Below are 27,372 nucleotides of genomic sequence, written 5' to 3' on the forward strand. Positions count from 1 at the left end.
TGGCGTATGATTATCGCATGCTATCACTTTCGGTCGTGGTCGCTTGTTGTGCCATACGCACTATGGGTTCATTGTTATCATGCGTTATGCGATTATTGTCAGTTCTAAATTATCTTACTGCATAAATAAATACCGTTTTGAACAGAAAACAAAGAAGAAAACTGTATGCGATAAATTTTCATGGCATAGGTCAATATTCTCCATAAGATTGAATGCCGGTATTGTACGAAAACAAGCGAAATTAAAGCGAAGCATAAAAATGGTACCTACGTGTAACGTATTGCTCCATAGTGTGGCAATGATCGATTTATCCAATCATGACGCTCGCTAAGAATGAATGATAAACATCGCTTCTTTCTCTTCGTTATGGAATCAATCTTGATCTGCCTACGCCCACGTGCCATTCTTCATGTGGTATATATAAACAATCATGAACCCTAATCCATTTCAATATCACCTGAGGGGCTGAATGCGCCTTTACCGCAGACGGTTGCCGTGCATGAAGATGTTTTAAGCGAATATTCTTCGAAAAATCACCATCGCAATCGTGAACAATTTGAGACCACAGTGAACAATGATATCATCAGGAGTTCATGCATCAAGGAGGTAGCAATCGATGATGAGGCTGTCCTGCTCCCTCATGAATCAGCATCAGATGGTACCTATCTTCTACCGCACTGATAAGCCGATCGGCCATGAAACTTACTGGATGTATTACACTCCCCTTTTTTGATGTGCGAATAAAAAAATGGCACCGGACAAGAGTAATGGCTGTCGCTGTTTCTATGGAGGCCTCGAAATTATCATTGATGAAATCACAAAATACTCTGAAAATAGCAATGCCATTGAATGATCGAAAAAGTAATTCTCTAAAACAACATTGTTCCGAAATAAATCAGCTGTAAAGCGGCTAGTTATCAATAATGCAACTATATATTTTCTTCTTCATAAAATTACACTTCCACCTTCATTCGAATTGTTCAGCGTTTCTTTCGTACGGCTAACAGATAAATGTCCTGAACAGGGTAGTTCAATAAACGAAAAAGAAAAACGACAACGAAATGTTCAACTAGTTCTGCTAGAAGCGGAAACGGGCTAGAGAATTCGCGGATTTGCTGAGGATCGCACAATGTGAAACGGGGATCGATATTCGTTTTGATGTTCGCGTCGGAGCGAGAAAGAGACTTGCTCCTCTATGGGAGATAGGACCTCCTCCACGACATTTTAAAACTAAATGATGGTTGATTATCTATGACTAGACACAAACTCTCGCCTGCTCGCAAGAAGCGTTGGTTCGCCCGTGGTCTACACCACGTGGAACGCGCATCCATACAAACGTAAAAAACGAACTAAAACAGACAATAGTAGTAACCTTAAAACAACGTAAACTAAAAGAAGAAACTAAAACCGAACGATTACGGGGATTTCGAAGTCCTTTCGAACGCCATGATCTCCCGATATCCTTGCCTCGTACGCTTAACGAGCGTAATAAGTTGTTGTTTCAGAAAAAAACATACCTCTCAAACAGACACGTATTTGGTTTCGATAGCTGTAGCAGACGGCACTTCGCTCGTGGAAGCACCTTCCGTAAAGAAAAGAGATAATAACACCAAGCAGCAAAGACAGAAATAAGCAACAAATGTGCTTTCAAAGTGGTGCAAGGACACGAAATAAGTAGCTCTCTTGCGGATTATCCAAATAGGACGGCCAAACAGTCGTCCTCTATCAGGAGCGCAAGGATGCTGGTGATAGTGCGCTTGTGCGTCGGATGTGTCGGAGTGTCAAATGCAGCATTCCTTATTCGAGTAGAATGACATCGAGTGGCTCGATCGTCAAGATGACGATCGTAGTTCAAAGTTCCACACTCCAAGTGTGCGTGTAAGGATAGGGTGCTCAAGTGCCGTGTCTAAAGGACCTGCTCATTTACGCACTGCTCCCGTGGCCTGGTGGGCTGAAGTAGTCCCAGTGATGGTGATGAACCGCTTTTTCACCGCTCATGCCAAGCGCCATCAGCCCAGCTACGATCACGATCAGGATGATGATGGCGATGTGAAGGTCGCGCTTATTCTCGTCCTTGCTGCTAGCACGCAACATTGCCATCAGATCATCACCGGTCTGGCGTAGAGAAGAGCCACATGCTCGCACTAGCTGGCCACCGAGCGAAGGAATCGATGGTGGTTCAGGCGAGCGAGTTCCGTGTCGATGGCGACGCTGTTCTCGCTGGAAGTCCTCCTCGGATGTAGACTCGCGCTTCGATCGGTGATGACGTCGCCGACGGTGTGGGGCCAACGGTGTACCTCCAAGATCCTCCTCCGAGGGGTTCGACCGCATGAGGTAGGAAGCTGCGGCGGCGGCAGCTGCGGCCGATGGTGGAACACCATGGAACGGGAGATAGTCCGGATGGTAGGCGAACGGTGGCAGTGGTGGTCTGGCCGGGAGCTGTTCCGAAGAAGCAGCCGTTGTAGCAGGAAGCGCTGCAGCAGCGCCATCTACAACATCAATCGCACTGGCGCCATTTTCGAGCACGAGTTCACTAGCAACGGTCGTGTCCTGCTGCGACCCATCAGCGAGGCTCATTGCGGGTTCTTTAGGTTCATTAGATGCTGTCACTGCTGTCATTGGTGTCACTGTGACAGCTGCTGCTGCTGCAGCTGCAGCAGCCGCTGCTCTTTGGTGTTGTTGCATCTCGATTTCTCGTTGACGAGCTTGCTCAGCTTCGATCGCACGTTGGATCTCCAGTTCGCGCAATCGTTGGTGTTCGAGTTCACGCGCACGCTGCATTTCCATCTCGCGTAGTCGCTGTTGTTCGAGATCACGCGATCTTTGTTGCTCGATTTCACGTGCCCGTTGTAATTCTAGCTCGCGTGCTAGATGCAGTTCTCGTTCACGCTCCCGAGCACGCTCCAACTCCAGCTCACGCTCCTTCAACAACTCGCGCTCCTTTTCGCGCTGCAACTCGCGCTCCTTCTCCTGCTGCTCCATCAGCAACTGTTGCTGCTGTTGTGCAACCAGCAATTGCTGCTGCTGGTTCTGCTGTTGGGTAAGCAGCACCTTTTGGTGCTCTTGTTGTGCTTGAATCTGCTCCTTCAGTTGCTGCGTCTCGAGCAGTTGTTGGCTCTGTTGCACCAGCAGTTGGCGTTGTTGCTCTTCGAGCTTCTGCTCCTGCAGGCGTTTCTGTTCGTCATGTTGGCGGCGCAGATCCTCCAGCTGCTGTTGGTGCAGCTTGTGCAGTTCGTCAATGTGCTGTTGCTCGGTGGTACGCAGTCGCTCCACGATTTCCTCGATCACATCGGGTGCTATTTCGACGCTGCGCAATGGCTCTGGCGTAGCTGCAGCTGAGGTGCGTGACGAACGCAGGGTCGGAGTACGCAGAGAGGTAGAGCCACTCACTTCCACCGGCCTGATCTCGTCCTCACGCGTCAGACTGTTCGTGCTCTTGCGCAAACGCCGTTCGAACGCGTCAGCCTTTCGCGTCGGTTCTGGTTTGCGTTCCTCCGAGACATACTTCTTCACCAATTCCGCGATGTACTGGTCATCGTCGAACTCCTCCAACGGTTGTACCGTCAACGACGCCTCGACGACGGATTCGTGTGCCAGAGAAGGCGTCGACACCTTGCGTTCGATCAGAATTGAAGCAGGTGTTTCAGGTCGACTGCCAGATCTCGAAGACTTCGGTCGCTCTGAAAGGGCCTTTGCGTTTCCTTCGCGGAATCGGTTGAGGGCACCCTCGAGCTGTTCACTGTCATTTGCGCGAGCTGCTCGCTCCGTTACGGCCGCTATCTCCGCATCCAACCCGAAGTCCTCCGACACCGGGTCCGTTTGGGTGGCCATCTCGGTCTCTTCTATTAAGGTGATGCGTTCACCTCCACCATCCAGGTCGTGATGATCACTGCCATCTGGACGGCGAGGTTTACGCGTAGGACGTGGTGGAGGTGGCAATGGCCGATCCTTCATCTTGCTGGCGACGGAACCCGAGTTCAGTGGAGGCTTCGGACCCAGTGGAGGCGCCGGAGTGATAACGTCCTCGTATTGCGCCACGTCGTCCTTACTGAGACTGGACGATTTTCTGCAGAAGAAGATCGGTTAGAAGCATGCGACAAAGGACCTAGACCAGGTCTTCGACCTCCGACACTTACAGTTGCTGGTCACCGGTCAGGCTGGTGACGGACTTCCTGCGCGGTGGACGATTCGGGTTGATGGTGCTGTAGTTGCGAGTAGGTCGCACAGGCGACACCGAGTGATGATAGTTTGGCATGGTGCTGAACTGCCGTGGAGGTGGTGCATCGAGTGATCGCGTCGACTTCCGGCGTCGGATTGGTGCCGGTGGACGTGGTGGAGCTTCCTTGCGGACGGTAGCGTAACTGTTTATGCGGATCGTAGAGTTAGAATAGGCCTGAATGCATCGCAAACAACACCTACTGCTTACCCATTGCTCTCGGAGATCTCGTACGGATACGAGCCCCGATCGATGATACCTCCGATAAGTGACTCAGCACCTCGGGAAACACGATCGTCATCATCCAGGACCTTCGAAATCTGCGAGCGAGATCGCGATCGTCTCGGTGTTGGTTCCGGAATCGTGCCGAAGCTTTCCTCCCGGGCCAGTGGAACCTCGGCGCGGTAAGCCAGCGTAGTGGACTGTGTGCGGAAGTGAGGGAAAAACAACAAGAAGAAAAAAACACCCACCCCATCCCAGCGTTAGAAGGTGTTCGCCCACAGGCGGCCGGAAGATGAAAGAAAGAGACAGAAACGTGATCTCGATTAGTGACGCGTGAGCAACGAGGGATGGATGAAGGGCGAAAGCGAGCTGAGAGGAAGCGAGCTGGTTACCGTCGGAGGTGGTCCGGAAATGAAGGAGTTCGAGATGGATTTGCCCGCCGCGAACCCGTTCGCGAATGAAGATTGCGTCCCAAGGTCCGACGGTGTCACGTCCCGGAAGTGCTTCTTGCGGCGGCGTGTCGGTGGTGTTGGAGGAACGGCACTTCCGGTTAGCAATCCGGCGTTTCGACGCAGTGAGTCCTCGTCTTCGTCGTCCATGTAGCGTGCGGCGGCCGAAGTCAACAGCTGCGGTTGTTCACTACCATACTTGACGCGCTGTCTGTCGTAGAATGCCAGGTCGTCTTCGTCTTCGGGTCCGAAGTCCTCGTCATCCTGCGGCGCAATCTGATCGTCAGGCTTCTTCGACTTCCGGTTCGGACGATCCGGTGGGAAGGTCCTGTAGAAGTCGGACGACTTGCCGCGGTACTCGTCCGTGAACGAACTCTGCTGATTGGACACCTCATCTGACTCGAAGCTCGGTTGATAGTACTTGTGTAGGCCGGTTCGGTCACGGTCGAGTTCGTCGTCGTAGTAGTCGTAACGGTCCATGTCCGCGAGCGCGTTCTTCGGCTGGCTCAAACCCTCCTTGATGGCTGAGCTGATGTATTCGCCCATCTGGATGTTGTCCTTCGAGATGCCCTTCTGCCTCAGGAAGAACTCGTCGTCGTCGATCTCCTCCAGCACGCCCTTACGACGACGTGCACTTGAGCTACCTGACGACTGACACTCTTGGTTGGTGTAAGGTGTCGATGATCGCCGCTCAAACTCTTTCTCCGAGCGTTGCTTGCTCAGCTCGAGCAGGAAGCGAGCCTGTTCGCGGGCCTCCTGATCACCGGCGTCATCCTCTTTCGCGACCAGCAGACGTTCCTCCTCGTCCAGGAAATCTAGGTCGTTGCTGTTCATGTCGATGTTCTGGCGAATCTTCTGCCCCAGCGAGCTCGCCCAGAACTGTTTCTCCTCTTCTGAAGCTAGGTCCGATTCTTGTCGCTCCATTGGTGGCTTGCGTTTCAGGAAATCATCGTGCCGAGCCGCCGACAGCTGGTGGATCGCACGGTTCTCCTTGTCGTACTCCTCCAGCTGCTTCTGCTCAGCCGTCACGGCCAGCTCGGGACCCTCGAACTCCGCACGCTCCAGCTCTTGACGCATGCGCCGTTCGACGGACGTCTCACGTTCGTCCAGCTCACTGCCGGTGTACTGCATGAACCGGTTACTCTCGGTATCTTCCGACTTGTCGGAGGTCCAACGTGAGACCAGATTAGGCCGCGTGGTCTGCGCCGTCTTGGTGAACTCTAGAGGTGGTGGAGTTCCAGCCCTCACACTGGCCTGGCCACTGACACCTGTGCCAGAGGACTTCTGACGCTTGAACTTGTCGAAAATGCGCGGGTACGTGCTGAAGTCGGTGTAGTTCACTTTCGCGGATGTCGCGGTAACATCTCCCATAGTGGAAACGTCTGAGGGTGAGGCCGCACTCGTAGCACCCGATGGAGACGCCTCCTTCATCGACTTGCTGCGTGCCAGCTTGATCTTGCCAAAGTCTGGCTTCATCTTGCTGAAGTCCGGCTTCTCCGTGAGGAACTTGGGCATCTCAGGGCGCTTGAACTTCGACATATCAGGCGCCTTCAACTTCGGCATCTTTGGTTTGGCGATCTTTGTGAACTCGGGTCGCTTAAAGTCCGGCTTCTGCAATTTTGGCATGTGCATGCTCTTGAGCTTACCGAATTTGCTTTTGCCCGATGTTGTCGCTTCCTCACCCGGAGCAACCTCAGCCACCTGTTGCTGCTCCGCCTCCACAGGTTCTTCGTCATCCTTCGGCACGGCGAGAGTGAAGTCGAACTTCTCCAATTCTGGCGTAGTGACGACCTCAGGACTCGCCAATGGAGCCGCTTCCTTCTTCAGCTTGATGTTGGACATCTTCGTCTTGAAGCGGTCCGTCTGCTGAAGCAGCTTCTTCTGCAGCGTTTTGCCGCCTTCCTGTGCACGAGCCATCGCCTGTTTACCGCTCTCTTGCGCCTTTGCCATCGCTTGCTTGCCGCTGTTCTGCGCTTTCGCCATGGCCGCCTTCATCTTGTTCGTCTTCTCACCCTGAGGCTCGGATGCAGTTGAGGCCGCGGCAGTTGCTGCTGCGTCTGTGGCTCCTTCCTGGGCGCCGGATGCCGTATCTGCTGGTAGGTTAAAGTACCGATCCTCGATCGACTTCTGCAACTCCTCCATGCTGATCGTGTCGCCTTCATCGCCAGCGGGCACGCGCAAGAACGATGCATTCGAGAGCTTGCGTTCTTGACCGTCCTGTTGCTGTTGCGAAACGGCCAGCAGGCCATCCTTGGTGGGTGCCTTGGTGCTGGCATCGGTCGGGTCTCCAATGGGCTCGTACTCGTGATCACTGCAATGGAACGATCGAACGATTTAAGTGCAACGAGTGCAGCTGACGCAGAATATCCCCAAGCACAAGACACAAACGCCCTCGGGCAAATGCAAAGCTAGCGGAAGGTGCATGCAACAAACGAGTGACCTCAAGTGTGACCTTGAGCTTAAGCAACAGTTCCTCTCGAAAGGCATCCCAAAATTCCCACCCAAATAAGCCGCCATATTTATTTCCTATCTATTAACCGTTACGTCATGGATTCCCAATCCTCTTACCGATGATCGTATCGATCGTATCCTGCAACGGGAGTCCTTGCCGCATCGGCCTTGGGTTTATAACGTTGCAGCAACGAGGACCCTTCCATTCGACCACCGGCTTCCAGGCTGCGCTGACTAAAGGACCTCGTCCTGGTTACGGGATCCGCGATTGATGGCGCGGTAGAAGCACTCAAAGGACGTGGCGTGTACTTGTCCAACAACGAAGGACGCATCGGTCGACGGTAGTCCAGGCTTCCCTGGCTGCGGTGCAGCTCTCGGGCTGCGTCAGGACCTCCGCTACCGATCACTTCCTGCGAACCAGATTTTGGTCCGTACCGCTGAAGGAGTAGCTTTGACTGGCGCTGTACCGAGGAGGTTGACCCGTTCCGTTCCAGGTTCTGGAAGCTGTTCGAGAGTCCACGACCCAGCGCACCTTGGCTTCCGTAAGGCGTTCCTCCCGATCGAGGACGCCCCAACGAGAGACTGCGCTGTTGTGGCGCCATCTGCTGGCTTGCCGCCACACTGTAGTGATCGAGATGGCTCGCCAAGTCGATCGTCTCCTCTTCCGGTGCTGGAGGTTCCTCGGCGGAAGGACTTCCACTCGCAACACCTGCTGCTTGAGCTTTCAGTGCGGCGGCCATTTTCTTTTTCTCGTCTCTCAGCCGCTTCTTCTCTTCCTTTTCTTTGCGTTTTTCCTCCTCCAGATGGCGTTTTTCTTCCTCTCGGGCACGTCGTTCCTCCTCTTTGTGCCGTCGGTCGTCCTCCTTCCGGCGCCGATCGTCCTCTTCCCGTGCGTGTCGTTCGTCTTCACGCCGACGCTTTTCCGCTTCATCATGAGCACGCTTTTCCGCCTCCTTATGGCGCTTTTCTTCCTCACGCTGGCGGCGTTCCTCTTCGCGCTTGCGCTTCTCCTCGGCCGCCTTCTGACGCTTTTCTTCCGCCTCAAGCTGCTTCGATGCCTTGCTGCTGGCACTTCCGGTGCTACGTCGCGAATCGAGACTCGGCACTGAAAGAGCCGCTCCTCCGGTCGCAGCCGATTGCTTTGGCACGAACGACGGGTGGTACGTGAAGTCACGTTTCTTCAACTTCCGGTCTGGAGGCATCGCCTCAATGCGTTCGTCCTCCTCCAGCTCGGCTTCCGTTTTCATCGCTTGCGGAATCGTTAGGGCTGCCAGGTGTTCGAAAGCGCTCGCCAACGTGTGTTTGACAGCGTGTTGACGCTGAGCAGCGACTCGTCTCATCTCAGAGCGATCCGCAAACTCCGACATCTCGAGGTCCCCGGATAGGTTGCTTCCGGAACCACGCCCGTCCATTCGCCGCAAATCGGTCATGCTACGTCGACTACTCATGTCACTGATGCCGGGAAGTTGTAGGGTCGTTGTCGAGGGCACCGCCCTAGCCGTCGTCTTCGTCGTGAAACGTCCGTGGTCGGGTGTTGGGGGATCGGGATTCGAGGCACTCCCATAATGGTCCATGCGGTCACGAGTGCTGAACAATGGCGGTGATGGTTCTTTCGGTGGTGATACGGATTTCTGGACGGATGGTGCGGCGAGTGTCGTGGTGATGGAGGGAATGGCTATACTCACGATGTTGGCAGGTGGCAGCACTGCGGCCGCTCCCGCCAACTGCTGCTGTTGCTGCTGCAGATCCTTGCGGATCGGCTTCACAGGTGGAGTCGGTGTTGTGCTCTCTGTCATCGAGCCTGGAGCAGTTGGTAGAGCATGTTCTGGTTCGAGCTTACGTACAAGTTGCGCAGATGGTCCTGCAAAGGATGGCTGCTTGCCAGTGTCCACGACTGCAGGTGTTGGTGGGATCACACTACCCAACATGGGCATTGGAAGGGCTGAGGCGATGTTGCCCACCACCGGCTCCGGAACTGCGGCCACTACCGGTAACATGTCGGGTGTGATCGGATCTGGTTCCGATTCCGTCGAGAGCATTCGCTGAGATCCACGGAGACCCGCTCTACGAGGACCTCCTCGTGATAAGCTCGAAGAGCGACTGCGGATGTTCTGGTACTGATCGAAGTGGTCCGTGCCGTAGTCAGCGAACTCACTCTGGGAAGCGGCCAGACTTTGAGACATAGCCGGGGTCGCAACGGATCCCGTTGGTCCTGGATGACTCTGCAGGTTCTGCTGACTACTGTAACCTCCGTAGCCACGAGCAGCCTCCAGTGTCTGGTGACGATCGAGCGACTTTCCAAACCGAGGTGTATACTTCGCGAGCAAGGACGATCTCTGGACGCGTTCTGGCTCTAGACTACCACCTCGGGAAAATCTCGCCACTGGCGTGCTCTCACGACCCGATAACCCCGTAAACTCCTGCGAGTTGTTAACAGGGTTGTATCGCTGCAGCAGTTTAGACCCTTCCAGGCTCTTCTGACTGCTGTAGCGGTGTTGCGATGGTTCACCACCTTGAAGACCAGAGTTTACCTGAGTCTGAGATGCGAACTCCGCTTCCAGCTGGGCGTCCTCCAACGAGTTCGGTTGGTGGTAATAACGCCGCAACAGCTTCGATTGGTCGAGGCTACGCTGACTGGAGGACTTTTTCGGGGGTTCGTAAAACACAGCCGACTGAGGCCGTACTTGTGGAGCTCCTGCACCCACGGCTCCACTGCTCCCGAGTGGCTTCGGTTGGTAGCGCTGCAACAAGGACGAGTTCTGCAGGCTCCGTTGGCTCGTCGACTTCACGATAGTCGGTGGAGTGTCGGTGGTGGGCTGATGCAAAGGGTCTTGCGAGCCACCCTTTGGTTGGTACCGCTGTAATAAAGACGACCGCCGTTGAGGCGGCTGCCCGTTCAGGGCTTGCATGGACATGACGAGGCCGCACTAGCTCGATTGCACGCGTTTACACTGGTTTTACTATTCTCACGCCGAGATCAGGGAATAGGAACAGTTTCGTTTGCGCTGCAAAGTGCGAAGTGATGTGAATGTACGCCTCGGAATGTCTCTAGTATCGCTCGAATGATCTCTCAGGTCATCCAAACGCCTGCAAGATCATTCGAGCGATCACCCGATCCCTAACCCGGTGCCGGTGAACTTAATATCGTTGACGTTGTGGATCTCCACGTCGGTGGAAACAGAGGAGCAGATGTGTTGTCTTTTTGATATACCTCTCATTAATTCATCACCGAACTACCGGGGCACTTGTTCGCAGGACACGGGATTGTCCGCTATTTTCGTTCCCAGGTTGAAAATCACTGCTTCTCCCTTCACGCACGCACGCTCACTCTCTCTCTCTCTCTCTCTCTCTTCACTCCCACAAATGAGACTTGTCAACCGGACAGGGGTACGTCGGGACTTATTTTTGGACCGCTACGGGCAGCTCTAGGTGGCGATCTACCCAACGCACACATACACACACACACATGTACTCCTTTGTGTCACTTTCACGTTCCGCTCATGGTTGACCGCTAGCTGCGTTTCTTTTTCACGCAAATATAGCTTGTATTTTTGTTGCTTTGTGCAAGATATTTTATCTTTTAACATCCTTTAAGAGAACTTCGATCCGAGCACTACGGTTTGGGGTTGGTGATCATTAACCGAACCTCCAAAATCCTCGAATACCTTCGAGATGAGAGGTAATAAATAAAATCGGGTTGGCAGAAACACCGCTCACTTCCCGGATGAAGGTAAAAAAGGTCTTGACACATCCTGCAAGGCGACACGAAACACAAAAATAGCGACATATTCGACGGGTCTCGCAGCTGGATACGAATAGTGTTAACCACTTGTGCATCTGATGATGCACTTTGAACGTTCCGACATCCTGGGGAATCGGGACTTCTTTCTTACACTCTGTAACTCTATTCGATACTAATTGTGTGATCGTGTAAAGGACACCAAGAACTTCACTTTGCGGGAATGAGATGCACGCGAAACCGTTTCATCTCTTTGGTCGAACACGCGATCACTTATGAAACTATTTTTCCCCACATCAGCTATAGCTGGGAAGTTGGCAGGAAGCAATAAACGTACTATTTGGAGTCGACAGGTGGAAACGTCGTATGTTGTGGATGGTGTGAGGGAGGAAATCAAAGTAAGCCGAGAAAAGAAAAATCGCGATAAAAAATAATAACACAAAACTAAAACCCCGAAACGAAAGATCGTTCGAAAAAGGATGATCTTCAGCAGCAGCGTAGTAGCGGCCCCGTCGTTGTTGTGAACGCCAACATTTTCCGTTCGACACTGGCGCAGGACGGTCGCTTGGCGTAGCGCAAATTTTACTTGACCGAGGGTGAGTTTTCCCGCCACCCCCTTGGCGTCAGCCCATGGGGCGAACGAACGGAGCGAGTAAAGAGAGAAACAACCAAGAAACAGAAGAAGAAGACCACACATAAAAACCGATCCGATCTCTGCGAGATTTTCGTCCTCTTGAAGAGCCCCGTCCGACGGTTCCATTGCGTTCGCGTTTGCTCGAGACCGCGAGTCGATGTTTGCAGATCGTGCCGCTTAACGAACGTGCAGCTATATTTAAGATGTCCTCTGCAGCCGATCGTGTGGTCGGGCACAATCTCTCGCATGCGGCGGTAGGTGTTTGAAGGTGCGAAATGGGTGCCCAAGCAAGATAAATGCTCCCGCGGATCAAGAGTTCAAGTGGGAGGCGGTAAGTGAAGCTCGGTTTTTTTTTCTATCGAAATTTGTCGAGCAAATATTCGAAAAAAAACGCCGACTTCTTTGGATCTTTGCAAGGTGATTCGGTAGGAGTCGATTTCTCGAGCGTTCATAATCAAACGCAGAATGATATTCCTTTCGAAAACTATTCCATCACGACGAAATATTTACTCAGAGTATTTACTCCCACAAATAACCAAAGAGTTGGTTACTTAAACTCTTGTCTCTCTGCCGATGGGCGCTCTCGTGGCGGGAATCATTATGAAGATTTATGCTTCTTCTACGACACGCTTTCTGACGAGTAGTAGCAAATGGTTGCAATGCTTGCGAAGTACCTGGCTTGGTTGTTCAGCGCATCAGTAATAATTGCGGCCTTTGTTGAGTTACTAGACACACAGTCTAGTCGAAGAGACAATCTTTCGGAGTACGATCCGGAAAATCCTTTCAGAAAAGTCCCATTTCAATTGACAATGAGCTGTTTCACAAGGTGTATTGACATATTTACAAACAAGGGACTAGCCAGCCTTTACCTTTTTCCTACTCTACGGTAATCGATCTCCTACCGAATGGATATAATTTCAACTAAACACAGGTACTCTTCTTCGCGTCGCCATTTATCAACGCATGCATAATGCTACATCCTTCCGGGCATACAACTATTGCCTGAACCAGATGATCACAACATGCTCTCTCGTATGGTAGTACACGTGTCCTCCCGGCAACAGTGGCGGATTTATCACAGCGTGTTTGAGAAATGTTTGGCTTCAATTTGACCACTATTAATCTTGCCCTGTCGAGACCGGGTGCTCGTTATGTCTCTGCGATGAGGAAAAAAAGCTCACTCGCCATTACATCGGCTCAAACGGAGCTAATGTGTTAGTTGGCACCGTTTCGTTAAGCTGACTCACCGACGGTGCGTTTACGGAGGCTGCCAAGCCTTGGTCTGCCGGGAGTGTCAACGGTTCGTCAAAGTGGTTCACTCTCGAATTTCCACCGATCAGCGCAGGCCTGTATGAAGGGCGCCCGGGAAGCCAACCCATTCATAACCGCGCGTAGTACTGACCAGCCGAGAAATTCCCTAGTTCAGCCCAGGCTGAACCCTTTGTACAGTTTGCATGGGCAAAATTCACGGCACAACAAGACAAGAGTGGCCACTTGTGTAGTTGTGCAGCTGCTTGCTTTTCGCTCAACCACGAAAATAGATCATCGGGCTTTTACTTGAATGTAGAATGCCTTTGCCTATTATTAGCGAGCATTTCAGATGGTCTTGGATCTTGAGCGTGCTCGGATCTAATCTGTCCCGGTCCGTTAACTAGACACATCGAGCAGGGAGGTAAAAGCACGCTGACGCAATCCACGTTTGCAATAGCTCAAAATCTGCCCTGTTTTGTGCCATTAGCTGTCATCTGTGAGTGTCTAGTTCGAAAAGGCATGGCTGACTGGTAACGCTAGGACTGGTTTTGTTTATACTCGGGATAGTGTTACGTAGTCTACGTTTGATCGTTAACGTTCACAAAGGAGCACTAGGTACATCACAAAGCGCTAGGTTCTACTGGCAAGCTAAGGGCGGAAGCGCAAGCGAAAGCATCTCTCTACGTACCTCATTTTTGACCAACGAGTGTCAACCTTTGATTGCTCCGTTTCGACCACTGACACCGGTTCCGATTGCGCTTTCGCTGCAGTCGACGGTTCTTCTGCTTTGGGTGTTTCCGATGGCGTTGACGTTTGTCCCGCCTCCATTAGCAGTCGTTCCTCAGCGGGTGTTAGCTCCAGCTCTTTAGTACACTCCTGTACCGGTGGCAACTCGGAGTCCTTCAGTGAGTCCTGTTTCTTGCATGGTGTGCCTCCATCGACGCTGCCAGTATCGCTCTCCTCTGCCAGGGTGGCCAAGTGCGTCCGACGAGCCTCCTCATCTGAAGATGTTGAATCGATGGACGAGATTGGCGCCAGCAAGCCCTTGTTTGCGGTCTTTACTGCCGGTTCCTTCTCACGTTCGTCTTCCGATGACTGTTGCAGAATCTCATCGAGGTGCTTCCGCCGACCAAACATGTCGTCCACAAACTTCTCGTCCTGCAGCTGAAGCGAGATCTTGATCTTCTCGTTGCCCAGCATCTCTCCGAGAATGGGATCTATGCTCTCGCTAACATGATCCTGCCGCTGGAGCTTAGCGTCTAGCGGTGTTGCTTCTGCTGTCACCTCCACAACGGCATCCTTCGAGTCTTGTGGTGGCAGGTCTTCAATGTCCTCGTAATGGTGTTCCTTCTTTTCGCGAGGTGCTTTCAGAGGTGGCTTGGCTTTCACAGGAACTATAGGTGGCTCGGCAACTGCGGCACTCTGCTGGACGGTATCAGCTACCGTCGATTTTGGTGGTTCGATAATCTCGTACCGATCTTCCTCTGCAACGGATGGGCCAGTTGTGGCTGGTGCGGACACTTCCACGACCATTACAGGTTCCTCCGTTGGTTCTGGAAGCAGATTCTCATCCTTTGGCAGCTCAATAATCTCGTCCGGCTCGACAACCGTGCGCTTGGAGGCATCCGTGTCCACCGTCACCTTGACGATCTTTTCCTCATCAACGGTCTCGATCACCTCATCACTCGGCTGTCTCACGACGTAGGCCGGAATTTCGCGATTGTTCAGTCGCGGTGACTCCCGCAGGTTCAGGATCTTCTGCTCCGGGAAACCTCGTGGTTCCGATGCGGCCTTCTTACGACGTAGTGTGTTCATCTGCACGCGGGCTCGATCGATCTGCCGGTCGGCCATTGATTTCGCCCGTTCCAGTGATCGGCTCACGAAGGTACGCGTCTTCTTGCCCTTACGTGTGAGGCTGTTGCTGAAGCTGCGGATCGCCGGATGCTCGTCCAGGAAGTGCTGTATCTCTTCCTTCACTGAATGTCGCCCGGTCGATTCCGGCTCATGCGAAGCCGCACGCTTTCTGCTTCGTCGCGGTGACTGAGGCTTTGATTCACTCGGTCCGGCCGCTTCTTCCTGTGGTTCTACACAGTGTCCATTCGAGCCGGTTGCTTCATCGACTTCCATAGCATCGTTATCGGTCGTCCCGTTCCGGTGTTCGCCATTAAGGACCTTAACTTTCTTCACATCTGCTTCGACTTCTGCCGCTTCTGCGGATTGCTCTTCGACCTTTCGTCGACGGTTCGACGAGGGTGAACCAGCGTCCGGTAGTTCGCCTTGCGCTCCTTCCTCAAGGTCACCCTTGTAAAGGTGAGTCCAGGGATAGCCACCCTGTGGGAAGGGAAGAAAACCGAACACCAAAACGGCACACATTCAAGGAAAAGAGAATTTTAATGCGTTGTCCGCTAATGCGGCGCTTCTCAGCGCATTTTTGGAAGCATCATGGTCTGAAGTGAATGTCTGTTAGTGCAAGCAGCAGCAGTAGTTGGATTCGAAGCGCATCGCGACGATAAAAAGCAATTTCGATGGTCTCTGCTCACTAAGCCTGACACTCAAATTGGCCGATACCTTACATCGCTTACCTGTTCCTTGGACTTCTTGACCTCCTCCCAGAGGTACGTCTGGGGTGGCACCATCGGTTTATCACCATGCTCAGCCGTCAGCTCGCCGCTCGTGGATTCCTGGTGACTCTGCGACTTCGAAACCTCAGTGAATGTCTTTTCAACCGTTATCGTTTCCTTTCCTTCGCTGGCCACAGTTTCATGTCCCTCCTCGCTGACCTGTGACTGAGGTGTAGGTTCTATGTCGTTGGAGGTAGACTCCGATGTTGCCGAGCTTACGTTCTGCTCGACTTCAAGCTGCTTGCCTACCTCTTTTGTGGGAGAAATTTCGAGTTCCTTCTTTGTCTCAACCTCCGTGGTCTCCTTTTCTACTGGTTCTTCCTTGCCAGGAGTCGGTGCAGGATCTTTCGCAGTCTTTCCTTCACCCAGCCTACTTACCGGCTGCGGTGGCTCGACTGTTTGCTGCTTCACCTCGACAGACTTTACGGGTACCTCTTCTTCCTGCTCTTCTTCAACTTCCTCTTCTTCTTCTACCTCTTCTTCCTCAACAACTTCCTCTTCTTCGCACACCTCCTCCTCCTCATCGCCGACATCCTCTTCCTCCTGCGAGAGGTTCTTCCGTACGGGGATGTTCTTCTCCTTGAGCGCCTCCTCTAGATTGTCCGCAAACGAGCTTCGGTCAGTGTGGGACTTATCGGAGGCAGCCACAGCCACGGCGACCGAAACGGCCGTCAGTTCGCTTACGATGCCCGTTCGCTGTTCCTCCAGCACGGTCGGCGTGGGTTCGCCGGGGCTTCGCAGGGATACTTCGGTGCGATGGGGAAGAAACAACAGTAGCGGTCATTAGTATCTAGCGTTGATTCGATCGTTGTTGCTAAGTGGCGTGCAGATGAGAAGGTGTTGAAACGTGTTTAACACGTTTCCCTCGTTGCTCGTCAAAAATGTGATAGGAATGGGAGACAGAAGTGGGAAAAGAGGCACTACAATTGGCTCACAAGTAAAGAGGTTGCGAAAGCGAAAATTGAATTGCTGTATGCGGTGTATTTTTACGACCCGTCGCTAAACGTCCATCAACGCGTGGAAGCAATTGATGAATGGCAAATTATTTCATCTTTTCGCTTCATCATACTCCCATCACTTTCCGTCATAGTTTATTTTTTTATTCAAGCAAGATGAAACGTGCCAGGAATGCTACCCGTAAGCACTGTGTTTCTCTCACGATCCAATCGCCCACAACGGGCGGGCTATTGCTCAACGCCTAAAATAGGTGCTAATTCCTTTAGCAGCGAATCATCCCCACTTCAAGGTACGTGCCGTTGGAATTGGCAATAAGCAACGTTTAGGTAACGATTCTCACGACAGCCGGTGGGGAATGTATGATGGAAATGAGAACGTTGAAACCCCACGTCACAAGAGGCACCCCTCACAAGAGTTTGCAATAGTTTTCACTCGTCACCGCGCCGCCATTGCTGGCTATTGAGCTACCCCAAGCACGCTAATTATGGCTGTGTATGTACGTTTCCGAAAGGCGTGAAATATCCGCAACTTTATCGTGTTTGGGCTCATTTTCCTCGGTTCACAAATCGGCGAAAAAACAAATGCCAACGAAATATGCAGCCACTAAAGGACGCCGTGTCCTGATGCACCAATGCAGCAGCTCGCGCTCCGGGAACTGAAACTGCAGTTGGAGTCTGAGTCGGTTGGCCGGCTTTTGAGAGCAATTCCGAAGTTCGGGAGTCCAGACGTAAACAGAGAAAACCGCAGGCGTCCTGGAACCACTCTCCGGAACCATCCGGAGCGAGAGTACGTTTGGATGCAGAATCGAGCAAATTGAAGGGGAATCAGCATTGCGCATGTTTTACCGTAGCTTGCCATCACGCCGAAAAACAGAACGATCATCTCATCTCAGCTCGGGTGTCCGGTATGCCGTCTATTCGACGAACAGTCTCCCTGTTGCTCCACTATCCTGTCGGTCCAGATAAAGGGGTTTCCCAGGATGGCTCGCTGTTGCAATGCGTTTCACTTTCTTCCTATCTCACTCTTCCCTTGTACCACGCGTGTAGTTCTCTTTCCAATCACAACAGCTGGCTTTGCAGTGCAATCTGTACCAGATTCGTGTGACCGGCAATCATGTACTGATAAAAAAACGTTCCTCATACGACACGAGGATTAATAAAAAACAATTCCGCTCTGTTACAACACAGTTCGCTTCACACGCGCGTGCTCGCTCGTTTGGTTTCCGCTAGTCTACGACTTTTTGAATCAACGTGCACACTGAACGGCAACAATTTTGGCACCCCCAGAGGGTGGCCACCGAAAGAGCGGGTGGCCAAATATTTACATAATGATATAAATTTTGCCCGTATGCGTGCACCGGCCGGGCGGTTAGATTTTCCGATCCGCGCTGCCACTGTGGTTGTGGGAGTTTTTGTGGCATACGAAAAGCAAGAGAAAAAACGCCGTCAAAAAGCAATCATCACAACAGTACCGCGAGAACAACGTTCCACACACAACGTCCGTTTTGCCGTCGATGATGCCGTGCTTGTCGTTGGTATTTTTGGACAGGTAGACGAGTGTTGAACTAGAAATTAGTTGCTGCTGGGGGTGTTGGGTGTAACTCGCGGTTGTCAGAATCACGCGTTAATTACGGCTCCCGGCTTTACAAGTGACGCACAAATCCAACCGGAGGGCTTTCGGCGTCAATGGCGCCCGTCGGAAAAGAGCGAAATTGTTTGCCAAAAACGCTGGCAAAAACGTTACCGGAACGGCATCTACCGATCGACTGATCCGACGGTGGCGCTGTTCGATAGGTTCGCCAAAAACCACTCGTCTTCCATGCCGGAAGGAGCAAACCGTACCGATCGGGTAGCATGACGTGTTCGGCATTACGCAACGGCGCCGGGATGGAGGAGGTCATGGATGAGCACCAAACATAAAAAAACACATACACATTCACACACAATCCCAAGCGATCGTGCGTTGATGCCGCAGTATGCCAAATTTGTTGGACTATTTTATTCTTGGCGCGGCCATTTTTATTTCTTCACCAGAGTTTCCGTGATCGAACGCCGGTGCCGGGCGAGATTTACTTACTGTCCTTGACGCATCGGCTGCACTTTCTTGTGGGAGCGAGAAGGCCCCGAAGGACGCACGGCAACCACCGGATGGTGCTGTTTTATGCTCACCACCACCACCGGTTATTTTTAACAAGGAACACAGAAACCCCCGGCTCGTTCTGGTGTGTGGAGTTTGCGTGCGAATCGCTACAGAGCCGTGGTGATCTTGAGCCGGTAGTAGATGGTGACGATCGTTATTCGAACGGTTCGCATTGTCAGCGTGAAAGTGATTGTTTCAACGGTGGCCACTCTGTCACTGCCGTTTGGCGAAAGTTTGCGCCGCAGAATGAACAATTTCTTGAAGGTGTACCATCTTGGCTGGGTAGGGAAGGCGTATTACTTGCGCATGTCATGCAGAACGAAGCGATTGATTGAACCGCGAGCTACCCAACTGTGACGTGCCTATGCTAGGAATCGATAATCTCCAAACCAACCCCACGGGCTTGGCGTTCAACGAACATCGTAGGGAGCAGTTCTAAATGCAGTTCCTCGATTGTTCCACGTGGCGGATGTTTTGGGGTGATACGAGATCGTTCATGGGCCAGTCTGAGGCTGTGAACCGAGAATAATGGATTGGGATGTATTTTGAAACACACGACGCTGATCCGCTCGACATGTTGTTTATTAAACGATCCATTCCGGACCGGATTAGTCTGGCAAGCTTGTATCGGTTGGATGTGCTCAAATTAGTAGGGCGTATCCGTGCGGCATAGGTTCCAATTGGGATGTTTAGGTAATATTTTCCAGAGGGTTTTCAAATAAATGTTCATCTGCTGTTGAAATCAATGTTTCCTATCAAAACTATATTCTGATTGGAGAGTGTTCATCATTGGAATCGAAATCTCTATGGTGAATGATTTGAACAAAAATTCATTTAACAATAATTAAAGGACAGCCTGCAGACCAAGTCCAAGCTTTTAAGGGATCCCGCATGTTAAAATTTGAGCGCCAAAACGCATGTCTTGAGGAATGCATTTATAAATGAGATATCTCCGCCGAATGCAAGGTCACTGCAGGATGTTTCTCAAACACTGCAACAACATGAATCCAATCCGACCCACTCGTATTTTGCGCTACTCATCGAGTCGTCCGCGTATAAATCACCTCGATCTGTAGTGACATCCTCGGTCACAAGACGTCCCGGTCCCGACCGAGACACCATTCGGCGCAGATTGCCACGCTTCGATGCCGAGGCTAAAACTTCTGTTTTAAATCTATACATTTCACGGTCCTTGGGCCATCGGTTCGATTCGACCAGATGTTGGCTTTGGTTTATTTTCAAGCACTTCAACGCGTTCTGGCGTGACCAAGGCGTTGCGATTTTGTTTTGTTTTGCCTCATAACCGACTGTCTATGCAGCCTAAATAGAGGTTGATAGCTTGAGCAAAAACAATTATATCGTCTGCTTAAAACGTAGTACAGCATTTGTTTGAAATATGTTAAGAACGATTTAAAGTGGCTTGTCGTATAATATGTAAGATTTGCAGCATTATTGTAAGATTTGTTGCACCTAGATGCATTTGTTTGCGTTCTTGATGCATCAAGAACCTATCGGTGAAATATTTCACAGGAATTATTTCAACGTGTCGTCAGAATGCCAACTATTCGCACTTCTTTTGGGAAGATTCGATCGTACTCGATAAATTCTTGTAAGCCAAAGCGCTGTATGTAAATTCTACCGTGAAGTTTCCAAAGTCTTTAATTGTCGCTATCGTTTCAAGCGGCGCGGATCGGATAGAAGCTATAATTAGAAAGAATGTCCCTGATCGCAGTGTCGACAAACTGGGACTCGAGGCCGAGTTGGCCTCTTTTTTATTTCTCATCTAGCTTCTTCTCTACCCTTGAGGTGCCCATCGCACACTGAAATGCAGTGATTTGTGTACCACACGCACCAGCAAATCTTGCTCTAACCATTCAGCTGCAGCATCCGTGCTGGATCGCATTCCTGCCCTGCATTTTCAGCTTCTGCTCAGCGTACAAACGACATTCTTTGGACGATTCGGTCAACTTAGCGGAGGCCGCCTTTTCGGACCGTATGATATCCGTCGCTGGTGTCGCTGGCCGGCTGCCCGCTCGATTTAACCTCACTTTCCTGCACCAGTCGGACCGGGATAAATATAGCCTTCGGTGAGTTGTGTAACGTACGGCGAGATGACACCGGCTCTCGATCTTGAGTGGCCGCAACAAGCTCAGCGACGGCCCGCCTGTTGGACGCTCTTCAACTCCCGATCCTTGGTCCATCTGCCTGTGTGTATGTATATTTGTAGGGGGTGTATTTTCATCGACACACGTATGCACGTGTCCAAGATGATTCTGAACGGTGGAGTATTAATAATGTGCCACGGAGGATGCACACGATATGGAACGAGTGGTTAGAGGCATACACCAAATGAGGACGTTCAGGTCGACCCATTATGGGTGGAACCATATTTACCCACGACAACAGGTGCCACGTAAAACAGCAATTGGGCCAACGAACGCTTCTCGCGCACAGGAGCCATGGAAAGGATGTTGGAAGGTGCTCTGCTTTGGATGGGGAAGGACGATGTTTGACGTGTCCATAAGGTTACTAGGAAATCGAGGAAAGGCTCTTTATGGTGGACTAAGAGGGCTGACGTTTGAAGGTTCAAGCTTCATTTCAAAGGGATGTAACGGGAGAGATCATATCAAGACAACACTCAACCAAGGATTTCTGTTGAAGGGAATACGGGTTCTTCTTGTTCTTCAAAGCACCTACCTTCGGCAGAGCTCGAGGATTTGTTGGTCTCCATGTTTATTTAGTTTGCACAAGTTTCACGGTTACACTCTGGCTTGTGGATACCAGTCCCATCGGTGCAAGATCTGCTTGTCTCAATTTAACCTCACCGAGTATGTTTGACGTGTGTATGTGTGCAGATAATTTTCCTCCCGCCGAATCACTGATGTCATTGGGCAATATTGCCTTCACAGAAGGGATGTTCGGATGGTGGCCTCTTCGCCTTCGCACAACTTCCGATTTGCTTGCTCTGGCAATTTATTAAATTCGCTTCTGCAGCTACGGCACTTTTTGCACTCACTGTCGTATTCTTTGGCTTATTTATAGCGTTAACTCACAGACTGACGCATCAGTACAGCTCGTATATTTTTTGTGCTCCTTTCCGCGAGTTGTTTTCCCCTAGTGGACCGGTCACTGAGCTTTGGGACTTTATTTCCCCACTGATTGTTGCCGGTGACCCAACGGAGCCAGAAAATTCTTGACGACGAAGAATTCCTCCGTGGGCACGCTCACCCGCGGTAATCGTGGTAAAAATCGAGTGCAGTCGACGATGCCGTTCCTTCAACGCGCGGCATATCCTATACGATCCGGGACGTCATCTTACGGCACGGTGGCGATAACCGTTAAAAAAACCCCACCGAACGAGCTGCCAGGCATCGCAAACTCAACTGACTGGTTTGATATGCGCCTGCGATCCTCGCAGCCGCATGCGTGCATGCGTGGGCACGTCCTGCTCACAGCCGGGCCACAAGACAAGACACCCTGAGCGAACGGAAGCAAGCCACCGAGAGCGAACGATCTGGCGATCGGAAGATAAATGAAGCAGAAACACACCGCCAGAAGCACTGCGATCGAAATGTTCTTGATGACGAATGAATAAAAAAAATGATCACAAAACAAACGCAAAAAGGAAACTTGTGAACAAGGAAAATAAAAGGAAAATCTTTCGGTTTGATCGCGCTGCGTTCGATCGTCAAATGCGCTCGAGAGGTGTAAAACTGTACAGCGGAAGAAACTGAGTAAGTCTCTCAGGAAAGATCGTCGGAACCGATTCGCTGAGAACGGATTTTCCGCTCTGAACGCATACCCACCTAAATCCAATGGAAAACCTTTACCGTGCTTTTCATTCGCATGTTTTTTTCACCTCGACATTCGGTAAAGATCGGTATCATGATCGCGAGATGATTTGCGCATTGCTCACAGTCTCAATCATTTTCTCTCTGGCTTACAACTTTCTCATGAAATTCGATGCTTATTCGTTCAAAAAATAACTCTTGGTTTAAGGAGAGGCAAATGGGTATACCTGTAGTATGGATTATTCTAGGATATACTGTTTAAATATTCTATAACCTTAAAAAAACTTGATTAATAAGAGATTGAAAAATGAAAGATTTCAAATAATTAAATATGATCGGACCTTTATTCGGAATTACTTTTTTATTTTGATTGCCATACCTATTTAAGCTCTTTTGATCATTTTTATTATTTTAATCTTCGGTTTCCATAACACAAAGTCAGCAATATAATGATGAAATTCTATCAGCTTTGGAAAAATTGGTAACATTTATGATAGATCAGATTTAAATTTAAAAATTTCACAATAAATAAGAGCCACCCTGTGGGATAAGATGCATAATTTTCCGAAATGGAATGGTTTACATTCATGATAACTGACATGTTTTTGAAATAATTTAAAAAGTGCTAGTCTAAAATAACATATGATCATGTGAAATTAAAACCAAACAAAAAAAATCGCTATTTTCTATTGAATTAATCGTTTATTTCACCCAACTGAGACCACGGTCTGCCAAAGTCATCGTTTTCCAAGTGCTTCGAACTGTCAAAACAAGCTAGATTGCCGCATCTCTTTAGGTATAGACAAACGTATAGTCAAAACATTTTGTAAACAATCATCGCAATCTTGCAAGCAATGCAATATTTTTGTGATAAATAACGCCAGGAGCGAACATATTCGCCTGCATTTTTAAACTTGGTTTTATAGGCTGGGGTGGGAACAGTTTGAATCATTGTAAGATAGGAGTGTAGGGTGTGAGATAGTGATAAGATGTCTCTCTACAAAATACGGCAAGTTCTGAGCGGTTCTGCGGGGCGGTTGTGCATGAGTGCTACAATTAAGTTTAAATTGGCCATTGTCTTCTTTGCAGTGTTGCCGACTTGGAGAACATCATGGAACAGGATGAGATTGACCTAAAAACACTTCAAAGTTTCTGCTTCAACGGTAAACGCCCTCCAAGTAGTTCGTCCGTTGGCGTTGATCGCACCGTTCCTAACTGTTATCCATCACCGTAGGCATTCCGGATTGTAACGGGTTTCGAGCGCTATGCTGGAAGTTGCTGCTAGGGTATTTGAGCCCAAGGAAGTCGTCGTGGTCAGCTAAACTGACAAAACAGCGCGAGTTATACAAACAGTTTGTCAGTAAGTATACGTTCAACAACTAGCACCCCCTTATGCTTATACTCATTCGTTTGGATGCTCTTCAGATGAAATGGTGATATCTCCAGGGGAACAGGACGGGCCTGAATGCATTGATCACCCACTGAGCGACGGACCCGAAAGTAACTGGAGCACATTTTTCAGGGATAACGAAGTGCTGCTGCAGATTGATAAGGACGTCCGACGATTGTGTCCAGATATATCATTCTTCCAACAAGCGACTGAATTTCCATGCGAATTCGTGAAAGAGCGTGAACGAAAACTCCACGTACGAGTCGCTCCGACAACGCTTAGCTCAGCAAATGTCGAACGAAAAGGAATCGGCATGACGAAGGTAAGGAAGGTAGACAGGAACATTAGTTGTCACCGATTAGCATGGCATGGATTAGTTCAATTAACATCTCTAGCAAGTGATCTAGCTAACTAACTACGTTTGTTTGTATTTCCTCAATCCGCACCACTCCAACAGCAAGTAGGTTAAACTAACGAAATCGATTCTTTTGTGGCACGGAACGGGTTATGCATGTATCTGATAGTTTGATTCTGATCGTAGATTAATCTCATCACGAAACGCGCCACGGAAAGTTACGAAGCGATGGATGCCGGTCAGGAGGCGCATTGGGAGGTGGTCGAGCGGATATTATTCCTGTACGCCAAACTCAATCCGGGCCAGGGTTATGTTCAAGGCATGAATGAGATCATCGGGCCAATCTATTACGTGTTCGCATCGGATCCTCATCTCGAGTACCGGCAGTACGCCGAAGCGGATTGCTTTTTCTGCTTCACCGCTCTGATGGGCGAAATACGAGACTTTTTTATCAAAACGCTCGACGAGTCGGAGGGTGGCATTAAGGGCATGATGACAAAACTGTCGAACCTGTTGCACGAGCAGGACGCCGAAGTGTGGGAGCGATTGCGGGAGCAGGAACTCTATCCGCAGTATTACAGCTTTCGATGGTTAACGTTGCTATTGTCGCAGGAATTCCCACTGCCAGATGTGTTGCGCATATGGGATTCCGTGTTCGCGGATCACAAGCGGTATGACTTCCTCATTAAAATTTGCTGTGCTATGATACTGTAAGTAATCAATGCCTTATCTTCAGCTGCATTCGAGAATGATCTATAATATGCTTCTTATATGTTGTTTTGCAGTTTACTACGGGATCAAATCTTGGAGAATGACTTCGCAAACAACGTGAAATTGCTGCAAAATTTTCCACTCATGGACATTAACGTCGTGTTACGAAGGGCGACCTGTCTAGACTAGCGGTTTCAGCGAGTATGCATGTCACTTTTTGATAAGTTCGTATTTCTCAATTTTTTACAACACTTACACTCAACGCGTTCCAATAAAGTGGACCACTTCCACGTACCCGCAGAATTTCGACCGAAACGAGCTAGTTTCGAGCGCGATCGTTAAAGGTTTTCGGATCGTGAATGAAAGAAATTCTCTCTGGTTTAGCTTTATTTGCAACAAGGCGCTCCAGCTGGCCTTTTGGTACCATTTGCGCGCGCGGTTTGACTGCATTTATCTCAATTTCTCGGCCTGTCTTTTATTATATAGACGATTTATGATTTTTTATGATTCTTTTTTCATATGCTCTTTGCACAGATAGGTACATAATGCTCTGCCTGCTAGTGTTAGCGTTCATATTTCTTTTTGAAAGATTCAATGATCATTTAGTATATATAATTGTTTTAATAATATTGCCACTCTATACTAATAAGTATTAAGTCTTTTAATTTGTTGTTATCTTGCGTAGTAATCCATTTTGTTTGTTTGCTATGCTTCCACTCCTTCCTTTTGATGCGAATCCATACCTTTATGCTGCTATGCAATCGTTACGAATTTAACAAACTGCCGCATTTCTGCGCATCGTACTAGGTAGTTAAACTCTATTTTTTCTTAATTAAGTAGTTTCTGTCATTCCGGTCAAGCTGTAGCCTTCGCTGCGTTAGTTTGAGCTACGTGCTAGTTTGTCAATTTGCTCCAGCTAAAAATATATCGCCATTTATTCCCTTGTTTTGTATATATGCTCTCGCTTAGAATCTAAAACTGGTTCATCTTGATTTTGTGTTAGCATTTGCCTACGAGTTTGCGTTTAATATCCTTGAAGTTCTCTTAGTTTGTTAGTGTTGGTTTTGTATTCACGAATAGACTTCGCTCCAAGTAACACATTATATTTCTAATTTTAGCCATTTCTTTTGCTGTTGATGTGTAAAACTGTTTGTTTTTGTTTTTTGTTTGCTTGACTCCATGTCTGGAACATGCATTCATGTTTAACAAGTTTTCTTTCATCCCTTATCGTAATGCTACTCCATCATCAGCTTCCAATCGAACGTCACATTCATCATTGGTCTATCTCTTCACTTTGTCAATATGGTGCTTGAACATTTGATTATCGTTTCGATACATCTTTTTGCGATCTTCAATTTCCGTCTCTCCACCTTCTCCGTCCGTTCTCTTTTCCTATCTACGTTGTCCTCAACAGAAACCGGGCTGGTTAGCTTACTTGCGCAACACTCCGGAGTTAAAGTTTTCGGTAAACTTGGTTAACTTGTTTTTTTTGTGTTTGCGAATGTTGTTTTGATCCGTTTTCTGAGTTCGCTAAATGCTGCTGCGCTTGAACCGTCGAAACCTAATAATCCGGTTCCGGTTCCGTGCCGCCATTGTCAAGTGATAAATCGTTTGTCACTTCCGTAGCCTAATGGGTGGGATGTTTGTGCTATCGTGGTTGAATGCCGAGAGTGTGTACGGTATATTCCTATATGTGTATATAGTTGGATGTATATAGGTGTGTATATAATTTTTGCTCTAGGTTTTTCCTCTCAAATCGTGTCTATTTCTCTCTGTATGCAACAAGAAGGATAAAAATTGACGTTTTCGTATTGATGGCCAGCAGTGGTTCCTACAAGAGGGTGTGTCGGTAGTTCTAATTTGTTACCTTCGTTTCCTAACAAATTTCGTGCTATCGTTAGAAGATGAACCAAAATGAACATGTGGATCGTCAACGAGAGGACCGAAAATTTTGAGCAAAAAGGTTAAGAGTCCAACAGGTGGTAAAAGTTTACATGCTGTTCGTTTCGAACTGCACGCGCTAAGAGAGTACGAGAGTGCAGTGTAGAAAAGAGCATGAAACGATTATATATCACTACCTGTCTGTTTCGCTAGTCTTTGGAGACATCTCACTACGAGTTTTTTGTTTGTTTGTATTATCTATGTTTTGTTTTGCTTAATTTTGTTATGCTTGTTTGCTGAACACCGCCAAATTCGATAGGAGTTTACATTGAAAGGGGTTTTCTTTAATTTTCATTTTGTTTTCGCTTCTTTGGTTATTGGTCTCTGCAAACGTTAGCCGGCGTCCGCTGTGCTTATGTTTTAACGATCTCTTTAACCGTCAAGTTCACGCAAAATGGCGATGACACTCTGTCTCTCTCCGTCGGCGCAATGATATCAGTTCTACATGTGTACGGTTGGATAGGTCAAGTGTTCGACGGGAGGTGGAAACAGGGTATAGATAAAA

General features: G+C 49.5%; 3 protein-coding genes across 3 annotated transcripts; 1 reads left to right on the plus strand and 2 right to left on the minus strand.

Annotated features, from left to right (window-relative positions):
* Positions 1–920: 920 nt before the first annotated feature.
* Positions 921–10,253, minus strand: LOC128727260 (uncharacterized). Its single transcript, XM_053821153.1, has 5 exons — positions 7,456–10,253; positions 4,831–7,198; positions 4,427–4,638; positions 4,137–4,361; positions 921–4,066 (listed from the first exon to the last, which is right to left on the minus strand). Exons 1-5 carry the CDS (start codon positions 10,251–10,253, stop codon positions 1,924–1,926), a joined length of 7,746 nt encoding a protein of 2,581 aa, XP_053677128.1. The 3' UTR covers positions 921–1,923.
* A 2,533-nt stretch (positions 10,254–12,786) lies between these two features.
* LOC128725026 (titin-like) lies at positions 12,787–21,461 on the minus strand. Its single transcript, XM_053818744.1, has 4 exons — positions 21,377–21,461; positions 15,536–16,329; positions 13,651–15,293; positions 12,787–12,868 (listed from the first exon to the last, which is right to left on the minus strand). The coding sequence occupies exons 1-4, from the start codon at positions 21,408–21,410 to the stop codon at positions 12,787–12,789; spliced, it is 2,553 nt and encodes an 850-aa protein (XP_053674719.1). The 5' UTR covers positions 21,411–21,461.
* A 1,998-nt stretch (positions 21,462–23,459) lies between these two features.
* On the plus strand, positions 23,460–25,232 carry LOC128725222 (TBC1 domain family member 13). The gene is made up of 6 exons (XM_053818947.1): positions 23,460–23,479; positions 23,560–23,633; positions 23,705–23,830; positions 23,896–24,182; positions 24,402–24,925; positions 25,001–25,232. The coding sequence occupies exons 1-6, from the start codon at positions 23,460–23,462 to the stop codon at positions 25,113–25,115; spliced, it is 1,146 nt and encodes a 381-aa protein (XP_053674922.1). The 3' UTR covers positions 25,116–25,232.
* The last annotated feature ends 2,140 nt before the right edge of the window (positions 25,233–27,372 follow it).

This window comes from Anopheles nili, chromosome 3 (genome assembly GCF_943737925.1).
Source record: "Anopheles nili chromosome 3, idAnoNiliSN_F5_01, whole genome shotgun sequence".
Lineage (NCBI taxonomy): Eukaryota > Metazoa > Arthropoda > Insecta > Diptera > Culicidae > Anopheles > Anopheles nili.